The sequence below is a fragment of the Vanessa cardui genome, chromosome 30, assembly GCF_905220365.1.
Source record: "Vanessa cardui chromosome 30, ilVanCard2.1, whole genome shotgun sequence".
Taxonomy (NCBI): domain Eukaryota; kingdom Metazoa; phylum Arthropoda; class Insecta; order Lepidoptera; family Nymphalidae; genus Vanessa; species Vanessa cardui.
The window spans coordinates 2,909,401-2,922,766 of record NC_061152.1 but is presented as its reverse complement, the minus strand read 5'-3'; the positions used below and the strand labels follow the sequence as shown (position 1 = coordinate 2,922,766).

General features: G+C 36.8%; 1 protein-coding gene across 2 annotated transcripts in view; it reads right to left on the bottom strand.

Moving 5' to 3' along the window:
* LOC124542164 (leishmanolysin-like peptidase) overlaps nucleotides 1–13,366 on the bottom strand; it is a 125,345-nt gene that overhangs the window by 49,626 nt on the left and 62,353 nt on the right. For both annotated transcript variants that reach the window (XM_047120097.1, XM_047120098.1), the window contains exons 2-4: nucleotides 2,750–2,850; nucleotides 1,201–1,231; nucleotides 656–738 (exon numbers count right to left, since the gene is read on the bottom strand). In XM_047120097.1, coding sequence (XP_046976053.1) covers nucleotides 656–738; nucleotides 1,201–1,231; nucleotides 2,750–2,850 — 215 coding nt within the window. The remainder of the gene's footprint in view (nucleotides 1–655; nucleotides 739–1,200; nucleotides 1,232–2,749; nucleotides 2,851–13,366) is intronic.

Here is a 13,366-nt window from a genome sequence, read left to right as displayed (position 1 = left end):
ACTTCATTACATCAGATATTTAAATATCTGGGGGCCCTGGGGCCAAGGTGTGAGGCCCCAATAATTATATAATGAATTAATTTAAATTTAGTGTTCAACTAGCTATAATTTATTTACTTGTATCGATATTTAAAACAATAATTTGTATCATTATTATAATTTCTAAATATTTGTTAACTTGTTCGAATCTCTGTTGTGGGGGCCCCTTTCATCGGGAGGCCTGAGTCGATTACCCCGGTTGCCCTCCCGTGAATACAGCATTAAGTGATTCATTTCGTATTATATATGAACAAGATTAGATATGATATTTTCAGAAAACGAAAACATTGTGAGGATACCTGGCGGGTTTCGGATAATATTTATCAATCCGGATTGGAGCAACAAAGCGAATTTAATCTGTTACAGTGCCGGACTAAGAGGAGGGCAGAAGGGGCGGCTAGCCTCGGACCTCACTATGAGGGCTTCAACATGAGAGGGACCTATTCAGGAGGGGCCTCAACATGAGAGGGGCCCCAACATGAGATGGGCCTCAACATGAGAGGGGCCTCAACATGAGAGGGGCCTCAACATGTTGTTGTTGTAAAATACACCTCGTAGACATTTCTACCATTCGTATGAAAAATGAATAGTTATATAACTAACTGTTTAAACTTACCTATTAAGTTTAATTGGTCCCGCAGTCTTCCTGACCTTCAACGCGTCTTCCCAGAACCTTACGGCTTCCGGTAATATTGTATTCTGTGAAAAAACAATATATTAAGTAACAATTACCTACGGGGCGTGTAAGATCTCGTATGATAACTATCATAATATGAGTACGGGGCTTATTAGACCCCGTAGCGTTTAAAAAATTAAAAGTCGATGTGATGTTATCGAATTTTATTTCTGTAGGCCGGTACCTACGTGGTCAAAAAGACCCCGTATTATAGTAAGTACACCGTAGCTTTCGATTTTCAATAGGCACAATCCTCCTAAGTAAAAAGAAATGAAAAATATTAGACTACTTAAAAGTCGTAAAATAAATGGTAAAATGAATGTGAAAATAGTGTTAATAAATGAATCTGGAAGAATATCGCTGTTTAAACTTGTGACCATCCTAAGAATAGTGAAATAGAATACAGATTATATAATCCCCTTTGAAACTATTCTTAATTTGAATATATTTGAACCAATCAAACGTTTTTAAATTATAGTACTTACATTTATCATGTCGAATTTCTCTGGTTCTAACCTGAAAAAAGAAAACAAAAATTGATTAATTTTACATGTATGTATTAAAACACAGACACACACATACACAAAAATCGCTCGTAACGCGTAACTCGTTACTGCAACACGTAACATTAACCAATCTTTTTTCCAATAATACTGCATCTACTTGGTGGTAAGGCTTTGTGCAAGCCCGTCTGGGTAGGTACCCACTCATCAGTTATTCTACCGCCAAACAACAGTACTCCGTATTGTTGTGTTCCGGTTTGAAGGGTGAGTGAGTCAGTGTAACTACAGGCACAAGGGACATAACATCTTAGTTCCCAAGGTTGGTGGCGCATTGACGATGTAAGGAATAGTTAATATTTCTTACAGCGTCATTGTCTATGGGTGATGGAGACTTACCATCAGGTGGCCCATATGCTCGTCCGCCAACCTATACTATAAAAAAATAATACTAGTTGGTAGTGGTACCCTTTCTTGGACTGAACTCCAAGAAAGGGTTTGCCTCATATCATCATCAAATTCGGTTCAACAGTTCTGTCTTGAAAGAGCTACAGGTAGACAGAGTTACTTTCACATTTATAACATTAAGATACATAGCTTATATATCGTGCTCTACTAACAGTTCATGATAATATATCTATTTATAATACAACACTATTACATAATGTTGTCTTAAATTTTCGCGATTATTACACATTGAAATAAAACTAGACTAGACTAGGTAGACTGTCTACCCGTGACCAGGAACGCTGTAAAGTGCTCGAAACGTCGGGATGTCAAAAATAATTAATATACGCGATTCAAATCCGTTATAACTATTATTTCAACACTATTACACTTAACTACTTATATACACTTTAATTTTATTCCCAAAATTACGATAAAAATACAAAGAGAATATCACTTTGTATAAATTGGAATTTTGTTAGAAGTTTTTTATTTTCTTCTTTTTTTAATCTTATTTACTTTAAGTCATTTTTTTACATTTTGTTGATTGCGTCTAGTTGTGTTTATATCTCTTACACACTGAAGTGCTGTGTACAGTTGTAATTGGAAAGCAGATTTATTGTTAAATATGTTAAGTACTATCATGTATCTAAATGTTTTAATCTGTTATCTGTTACTATACTAAACAAAATAAATAAATAGACTAATGAAGCTCTCGGCCAATGACGACGAAGATTTGCTGTCAAATGTTAGTAGTAAGAGCTGAGATGGCCCAGTGGTTAGAACGCGTGCATCTTAACCGATGATGGATAGTTCAAACCCAGGCAAGCACCACTATATACATGTGCTTAATTTGTGTTTATAATTTATCTCGTGCTCGGTGAAGGAAAACATCGTGAGGAAACCTGCATGTGTCATATTTCATCGATATTCAGCCACATGTGCATTCCACCAACCCGCATTGGAATACGTAGTGGAATATGTTCCAAACCCTTTTTAGGAGAGAAGGCCTTAGCCCAGCAGTGGGAAATTTACGGGCTGTTGCTTTTACTTTTTTTCCTTTTTTCATTTTTTTTAATATTCTTACCTATATACAGAGTGATCGTAGTATATACTAATCCTCAATGGCTGATCGATACTTCTTTTCTTTACTTTATGTGGTGCTTCTATATGAACACCCCGTATTACCTGAAATGAAAAAAAAAAACAAATTAATACACTAGAAATAATGCCAGTCACTTTACTATAGAGGAAAAGCCTATTGATAAATATTGGACATCACATACTCTGATCCCAATGTAAGCTAAAGCACTTGTGTTGTGGAAGATTAGAAGTAACGACGGCACAAACACTTAGACCCAAGACGACATAGATAAACAAAAATTTTAACAAAAAGAAAAACCGACTTCAAACAAAACACTGTTTTAAAACAAAAATACACTAAAAAGTAATAAAAATAATTGGAAATTTAACATATTTTTTAGAGTCCTCCTAGACAAAATGAAATAAAAAATATTAGACTACTTAAAAGTCGATTTACGATTATATAACGTAGTTATAGTTATTGTTATATTTGGAGCCGGTGTAAAAAATAACCAGACGAATTGATAACCTCCTATTTTTTGAAGTCGGTTGAAAACTAATGAACCTTTTCTACATCGACTCGGCCGGTTCGAACCCGGGACCTCGGTACCAAGAAAACCGGTGTACACACACTACTCGACCACGGAGGTCGTGAAAATGATTCCACTGGGATATTACTTGACCATAATTCTCCAATGTTTGTTAAGGGTTTACAGACCCAAATTACATTTATAACATATGTATTCCAACCCGCATTGGAACAGCGTTGTGGAATATGTGCCAAAACTTCTCCTCAAAGAGGAAGCCTTAGGGAAATTTACAGGTGCATTCCACCAAGTCGCATTTTAACTGAATATGTCCCAAACCTTCTCAAAATGAGGGGAGGCCTTAGTCTTAGGGAAATTTACAGGCTGTTGTTGTTGTTGTTGTTGTTGTTGTTTTTTTGAAACAGCTCTTAATCTATCTGTACCGGAAATAGAATGACATCAGTTACTTCCGTAAATCTTCAATCATCTAGAACGTTCCATCGTATAACAACAGGAAGAAATTTTGCATCATTAGGAATTCTCGGATTATCTTATAATGTACTTAAATGATCTTGTAACGTTATAAGGGTGATCGTCCATTGAAACTACGAAGCGATGATAGGCGAGTTAATAAAACGTACAATAACAGCCTGTTAATTTCCCAACGCTGGGCTTAACGCCTAGAGTAGAACGTTTGGAGGTTAAATTAAACACTTATTATTGTTTTATACTGTAGGAGAGGCGTTATCCCAGCAGTGGGAAATTTGCATTGTGCGTATATCATATGGTATATAACATACACATACCTCTTGAATCACTCTATCTATTTATAAAAACCGCATCAAAATCCGTTGCGTAATTCTAAAGATTTAATACATAGGGACAAACAGCGGTAAGCGACTTTGTTTTATAGTATGTAACTAGCGACCCGCCCGGCTTCGCACGGGTGCAATGCTGATACTAAATATACTACAGAATTTCTTTATTAACGACATCATATTACAAACTTCTGAAATTATCAGTGTTTCTTTACTATATTGTCCATGTGTTACATACAAAAATCTCTCGAATCGCTCTATCTATTAAAAAAAACCGCATCAAAATCCGTTGCGTAGTTTCAAAGATCTAAGCATACATAGGGACAGATGTAAGCAACTTTGTTTTCAAAGGACTTCAAAAAGGAGGTTATCAATTCGTCTGTATATTTTTAAGCAATAACTATAACTACGTTATATAATCGTTAATCGACTTTTAAGTAGTAATATTTTTCATTTCATTTCACTTAAGACTCTAAAAAATATGTTGAATACGCAATTATTTTTATTACTTTTTAGTGTATATTAATGTGTTTTGATTAAAGTCGGTTTTTCTTTTTGTTGAAAATTTTATGTATATACCATGTAATGATGCTATATATCTTAACGCCTTCAGTGGCTGACCAGCTTTATATTCAATTACGGACTAATGTTCGCAGTTGTCATGATGTTACATTAATGTTTACTGAGTTTTATTCCCGGTTGATGTAATATCGTAATTCGAGATGCTTGTATAACAGTTTTTTATTCCTTAATTAATCTTAATCTAAAAATGATTAGTATTAATACGTTTTTAATGTAACTTGACGTATAAAATACATTCAATATTACAGTCGGAGTAAAACCTTGGTCAAATTACAAATTCCTTTATCAAGTCGTAAGCTCTTAGTACCTTTTGTAACTAAAGCACTAAACTGACAACTGCATATAAAATTAAACTTACATAGTTACAACTTGGTTCAAAATCGTGCAACATCTTCGGACTACGTCTAGTTTTATATCAACGTGAAATCTTTTAATGGTGTAATTAGTCATAGATGTGATATCTTCTACTGAATTGTCAAAATATGTCTGTCAGTGTCATATGTTCTCGATCGGTAACAGATTATCGCTCACACTGAGCACGCGAAAATAGATCTTATGGTGACGAACCTTTTCTTACCCCGACTGTACAAATGTGGAGAAAAGATTATTTTTTTATTTTTTATTTAAATCAAGATAATAATAATAATACATAAGCTCTGCCGACTTTAAGCGCGTTTGAATTCAATAAAAAAAATATTGTTGTAGTCTAAGTTACTCCTTATTATATCAGCTTTTCGCCAGTGAAAGTCCCGTCATAATCGATCCAGCTGTTCTAAAGATTCGGCTAATCTTTGAACACACAGACAGACAGACAAATATTGTAAAAAAAAAATATTTTGGTATATGTACCGTGTATACATACATATGCATTGAGTAAAATTAGGGTTGTTGAGGATGTGATTATGAGGAAGAGGAGGAGGAAGAGGATTTGTCGAACGCAAATTTAGAGGATGCGGATGAGGATGAGGATATTTTTCGAGAAAGAGGATGCGGATGAGGAAGCGGTAGAGAAAGCGGATTAGGAAGATAGGAAATTATAAATACTAGCGGACCAAATCGAAAAGCCGTTATTCTGACTGTACATAACATACATACACTAAAAAAATTGAACTATTCTCAAAACACACAATAAAGAATCATCAAAATCGGTCCAGCAGTTATGAATGAGTTCAATAACATACACAACACAAGCACACAAAAAAGATGAGTGAATAGTACAATTTATTTTAGGAATTCAAATGATATATATAGTATATAATAAGAATGCAGTCTTTATATCTTTATTAATTACATAAGTCAAATATTTTATTAATTAAAATAAAGGAATTGAATACTAATAAATAATGAAAATTAATTATAGCGAGGTTATTTTTTATAAAAAATAATTTGGACGCTGTTTCCCCTGGCAACCGGCTTCTTAGCTCATCATATCCAGTATTGCTAAAACGTCGTTCCCTGGGCGTACTTGATAGGGGAGAAGATAAGTATTGCCGTACAGCTCCTTAAAGCTCCCAAATATTTCGGATCAATTTTTCACCATTAAAGACTGTGTTCATGCATATTAATTAGTTTTTCTTTAATGTCGTTATTTAATAGTAGCTTTAGTACCACAGACCTCTCTTCTATTGGTAAACGGGGAAGCGGTGGATGTAGGGCAGGATGTGTCTACTACAGCTCCAGATTCCTCATAAATTGCTCTTAAATTTTGAGGAAGCGATAGCGGAAGAGGATTTTTAATTTTTATCTATGAGGATGCGGTATCGGTTGAGGAACCCAAAATATTGAGGAACTTTCGCATTATGAGGAAGAGGAAGAGGAATCCTCAGCAACCCTAAGTAAAATAGGGCTATTCTAATATTACAAACAGACACTTCAATTTTATTATATGTGTTGTCGCTACAGTTTTTTGAAGCTGGCAACATTATAAAAAAAAAAAGAAAACATTGGCGGGAATTTGAACTAGCTCGGCAGAATGCGCTGGAACCGGAAACATTGTGATAACTTTAATTTTCATTACTGTATCTCTTTATATATTCTTTGCTTAATTTGAATAAAGAAGAACTTTATTAATTTATATCAAGAGTTATCTTCCAACAGCGTATATATGTATATTTAAAAACTACTTATATTCAATTTACTTTTACTTGCAAACTACCGATATTAACTTTGCCGCCATTTAAAACGTCATTCACGAAACCACAGCGACCACAGATTATTTAAAAACAAAACGTCAAAAAGTAAAAACATAATGATGACAATGACAGCTACATCTCGTCAATATTCGTAAAACCGATCACATCCGAATTGAGTACGCCATCCCAAATTATTAACATTTATTTCTCATGTGAATATGATCTTTAAACAAACGTAATAACTTGTAATATCATGTGACCTAATATTAGTCAATTTGACGCGTCGCTTTACACGCACTCGCTGTCTCGGGTCGAACTGACGCGGGAATCTATAGCGACGAATAGCGTCGAGTGGCGCGATAGGGAGCTGTTTCTATTGGTTGTGAATGGGCAGTAATCGGTTTTATTGAATTTGCCGATGCTACATCTAAGTTGTGTCGTACTATACTAATAAATTGACGTTTTTTTTTTTTTAATTTCATAATACGATCGAAATGTAAATCACGTACAGCATAAAAAATGTCATAAAAAAAATTACGACTGGAAAAATGTTATTCGAATTACAAATTTCAATATATTTATTGTTCTTTACATGTAAGTACGTTTTTGTTTACGAAATATTTTATAACTTAATTTATTTTTATCTGTGCCAAAATAGGCTATTTGACCCATTTTTAAAATCCATTTTATATTATTTATTAGAGGTTAAGGAACCCAGTAAAAGATTTTTCTTTTATATGTAGTATATATTTGCCAAAAAATAAATTAATCATTCCATATTTAATTTGCGCGCGAAAACGCTACTTGCACAATCTGTGGCACATACAGTAGAAAAGCAAGGTTAACAAGCAAGTGACTTCATCATAAGCCCGGCCAATCAGGAGCGTTTTGTGTCACGTGACAAACGTTTAAAAAAAAGCATTTTTATTTATGGATTTTTGAATACATTAAGTATTATTTAAATTTTCTTTAATAAATAACCATTTTTAAACTCATAATATACACTGATTACAATAATTGACTTTTTAAATTATATTTAAGTAGTAAACTAAATTGTAGAAATAATTGTGAAAAAAACAAAATTGCAGTTGTATTCATTTAAACAGCCATGTTATTTAAATAGGGTGAAACTGTGGGCGCATATATTTATAATACTAGCTATCCATCCCGGCTTCACAGCACAATAAGGTTCTATACTTATATCCAATCATAACAGGAGAAAAGCCAAATAAACATCATTTGACGGCAAATTGACGCGATCTCATTGGTCGAGAGCTTGATTAATCTGTGACATTCACTGCGGATTGGCTAAAATAATATGACGTTTTGAACGTCAAAACTGTTATAGGGAAGTTTGGAAGTAAAATTAAAGTGTATATAAGTAGTTAAGTGTAATAGTGTTGTATTATAAATAGAGATATATTAATCGTAAGCGAGATGGCCCAGTGGTTAGAGCGCGTGCATCTTAACCGATGATTTCGGAGTCAAACCCAGGCAAGCACTACTATATATACTTATATGTGCTTAATTTGTGTTTACAATTCATCTCGTGCTCGGTGAAGGGAAACATCGTGAGGAAATGCATGTGTCTAATTTCATTGAAATTCTGCCACATGTGCATTTCACTAACCCGCATTAGAACAGTGGTGGAATATGTGCCAAGCCCTCTCCTTAATGGGAGAGGCCATTAGCCCAGCAGTGGGTAATTTACAGGCTGTTACTTTACTTTACTTTTTTTTTTAATCATGGACTTTTAGTAGTGTACGATATAGCTGAGTTATTAGCGAATCGCATTGAGTATGTAAATCTGTGGGTTGTTTATCTTTATTCCCATTGGAATATGCTATATTACATGTATTATTCATAAAAAAACCTCCTTGAATTACTCTGTTTACTGAAGAAAACCACAATAATATGCGTTGTGTAGTTTCATAACTCTAATCTGGATTAGGTGAGATGGAGTACTTCGTTCGGAAAAAAGGGACCTATATTACAATATCACTGTTGTTTATAAATAATGTTTATTTTAAACTTATTTATAATCTGTTGACGAAAATTATCTAAACTGTCTTATTAATATTATAATATGTCATATATCATCATTTATTAATATAAGAATTAATAACATTAAATGCTTAAATATATACAAATATGAACTATAACTAGTTACTGTACAAATCTTGACCGCGTGCAATGGTAGCAAGAATGCTAGCAGCATTTCCCCGTTGTACCGCAATTCCGATCCTCATATTTTATTACGATGTAATAAATTACAAGAAGTTTTCAAGAGTCGAGATGGCCCGGTGAGTCGAGATGGCCCAGTGGTTAGAACGCGTGCATCTTAACCGATGGTTGCGGGTTCAAACCTAGGCAAGCACCGCTGATTCATGTGCTTAATTTGTCTTTATAATTCATCTCGTGCTCAGCGGTGAAGGAAAACATCGTGAGGAAACCTGCATGTGACATATTTCATAGAAATTCTGCCACATGTGCATTCCACCAACCCGCATTGGAACTGCGTGGTGGAATACGTTCCAAACCTTCTCCTCAAAGGGAGAGGAGGCCTTAAGCCCAGCAGCGGGAATTTACAGGCCGTTGTTGTTGTTGTTCAAGAAATTTTATTTAAGTAAACTTCACAATGAAACGTTTTTTTACAATCGATATTTAAATACCACCAGCGAGAAGAAAGGGCAAGAAACTCGCATAGCTCTTTTCAAATGAACAGATTTACAATTAATACCAAATTAGATTCAGCGGTTTGGTCGTGATAGACCGACAGACATACAGAGTTACTTTCACATATATAATACTATCATAGATGAAAAGTTATTACGTTTTATTTATTAAAATATAAATTAGCTCACAAAGCGCTACCTTTACATTTTATTAATCTTGTAAAAGTATAACATCAAAGACTTTTTGATAAGAGATTTCTTTGAATTTAATATATTTTGGTTTCTATTTAAATAATTCATCTTGCTTTTCTCGGGTACCACCCACTCATCAGTTATTCTACCGCCAAATAACAATAATCAGTATTGTTGTGTTCCGGTTTGAAGGGTGAGTTAGTAACTACAGGCACAAGGGACGTAGCATCTTAGTTCCCAAGGTTGGTGGGACATTGACGATGTAAGGAATAGTTAATATTTCTCACAGCGTCATTGTCTATGGGTGATGGTGACTTACCATCATATTGTGGCCCATATGCTCGTCCGCCTATACGATAAAAAAACAATCTTATAGAACTGAAGTCGAGAGTGGTTAGAACGCGTTTTAATCGTTACGGGTTCAAACCTAACTTTTCATGTGCTTAATTTGAGTTTATAAATCATCTCATTCACGGTGGTGAAGGAAAATATAAAAAAAAGTAAAGTAACAGCCCGTAAATTTCCCACTGCTAGGATAAGGCCTCCTCTTCCATTAAGAAGAGGGTTTGGAACATATTCCACCACGCTGTTCCAATGTAGGTTGGTGGAATGCACATGTGGCAGAATTTCGATGAAATTAGACACATGCAGATTTCCTCAAGATGTTTTCCTTCACCGCCGAGCACGAGATGAATTATAAAACGTCCATACCATGTTGAATGCACCGATTCTCGTCCGATCACCGAAGTTAATCAACATTGGGCGCGTTCAGTACTTGAATGGGTCAAGGAAAATATGAACGTGTCTAGTTTCAACGAAATGTCCTACATGTATATCCAACCCTCATTGAAACAGCGTGGTGAGATATGCTTCAAACCTTAACTCAAAGGGAGGGAAAGTGTTAGCCCGGAAAACAGGAAACCCCGATACCAACGCTTACGCCCACGCCTGCTTTTCCAACATAAGAAATAAGCAATTCGTAAAAACATATCGGTATTATATATCAATAGCGAACCGCCCCGTCTTCGCACGAGTACAATAGTACAGAATATGTTTATTTACGACATCACACATTACAATCTCCGACGACCTCCATGGTCGAGTGGTGTGTACACCAATTTTCATGGGTAAGCCACTCTGAGGTCCCGGGTTCGATTCCCGGCCGAGTCGATGTAGATTACCATTAGTTTTGTTGTCTTGGGTTTGTGGTACCGTCGTTACTTCTGATTTCCATAACACAAGTGCTTCAGCTACTTACATTGGGATCAGAGTAATGTATGTGATGTTGTCTCATATTTATTATTATTATTTATTACTTTTTATTTGTTTTCATTCATATATAATTACATTTTTAAATATAAATACGAACATAAAATATATTTAAAAATATAAAATACAGAGGCCAACCAGTGGCGGGAACAGGGTCCAAGCCACCGGTGGTCAGGGCTCCAAAGAGAGGAACTTCCTGACAATACGCGCCGTGCCGAGGAGTACTGCCTTCTGCATCAGGCCCTTGACCCAGCTACCTAACGAGAGCCTCTTAAGGTGTTGGTCGAGGCTCTTGGCCATTAGGCCATTCGCTGAAACAACTATCGGCACAATAACTGCTGTATCCACATCCCACATGTCGACAACCTCGTGAGCTAAGTCAAGATATTTTATTTGTTTATCTTTCTCAGCCTTCACGAGATTCTCGTCATGAGGGATGGTGATGTCAACAATTATCGTGCGGCGCTCTGACCGGTCTATCACCACTATATCAGGCTTGTTGGCGACAACAGTCCTGTCAGTGATTATAGATCGGTCCCAGTACAGCGTGATATGACCATTCTCGAGAACTGGGTCGGGCACATACCTGTAGTATGGTACCTCTGATACCACAAGACCGTATCGAAGTGCAAGTTGTTGATGGATAATCTTGGCCACTTGATTATGTCTGTGCAAATACTCTCCGTTAGCAAGACGAGAACAACCGGAAATAATATGTCTAAGGGATTCGCCCGGAGTGTGACACGCCCGACATATGTCCACCGTGCCATCCCTCACAATATACTTCCGGTAGTTGTTCGTCATGATAACTTCGTCCATAATCGCACAGACAAAACCTTCGGTTTCACCAAATAGGTTGCCGAACCGTAGCCAAGATACGGACGCCATAAAGTCCACATCGGGTCCATGAAGGGCCCGATAGAAGCGTCCGTGTAACTCCTTGCTCTTCCATGCTTCCTTGCGGTTCTCAGTACTTAGTACTACAGGCTTGCGCCAGTTCTCTTTGCCTAAGGAGAGCGGAGTTAGCCCCTTGTCCATTATAACTACATCTCGGTGCATATCCAAGTCAGTGTGGAGAAAATACTCCCTGAGTTTGTACACCTCACGGTTATGTAGGGTCTTGGCATTTAAAAAGCCACGGCCACCACATCTCCGTGGGATGTACAATCTCCTCACCGAAGACCGAGGATGATGCATTCGATATGTAGTCAGTAGGACACGGACTCTCCTATCCAATGCGTCTAGTTCTTTTTGAGTCCACTTGAGTATGCCGAAAGAGTACATCAAGACCGGCATGACCCAACCATTGAAGGCGCGAACCTTATTGCCACCTGATAAAAGACTTTTGAGTACCTTTTTCAGGCGACCAAAGAAACGCTCCTGCAATGATTATTTCATGTCGGTCACATTGATGCCTAACGCTTCCGACATACCCAAGTATTTGTATGATTCGTTTGCGGACAGTGACTTAAAGTTTATGGAATCTGAAAGTTGTAATCCGTCAGATTCCACAATCTCTCCTCGCTTTACATGCATAACCGCGCATTTGTCAACTCCAAATTCCATTCTAATAGAATTACTAAAAGTTTCTGTTACCTTTAGTAACTCTACCAGTTGTGAATCTGAAGGTGCAAAGAGCTTAAGGTCATCCATGTAAAGTAGGTGGGATATTACTTTACCTCCTCTCCGCAAACGATAGCCCAGCCTTGAGCTCTCCAACAGAGTACTTAGAGGGTTCAAGGCTAAACAAAACCACAATGGACTCAAACTATCGCCCTGGAATATTCCCCGCTCAATCCTTAGCGGTTCGTCATTACTATGAATCGTTCGACATCCTGGATAGCAAAGGACTGTCCGCCATTGTCCCATACATGATCTCAAGAAACTGCATAGAGTTGTATCTAATTTATACAACTCCAGCACCCTCAAGAGCCATGTATGCGGCACGGAATCATAGGCCTTCTTGTAATCTATCCAGCATGTCGACGGACTCTTTCGAGAACGACGAACCTGTTGGCTAATGGTCATATCAATGAGGAGTAGCTCCTTAGTGCCTCGTGATCCACCCCTACATCCATTCTGAGAGACGGACAAAATACTATTATTTTCTATGTGACTATTAATCTTATCTCTCAGAATGGAGGTAAGGAGCTTATAGACCGTCGGTAAACAAGTAATCGGTCTATAATTTTTAGGATCTGTTGCACTACCTGATTTATGGAGCAGGTGGGTGACTCCGGTGGTAAGGAACTGTGGTAGCGACCCAGACTCTAGAGCTGACTGGAACTGAGATGCCAAGCATTCATGCGAGCTGCGCAGCCATTTTAGCCAAAAGCTATGAAGCCCGTCCGGTCCTGGAGACTTCCAGTTTGGAACGGAGCGAACTGCAGCGGCTACATCTTCAGAAGCGATGGAAATTTCTCCCA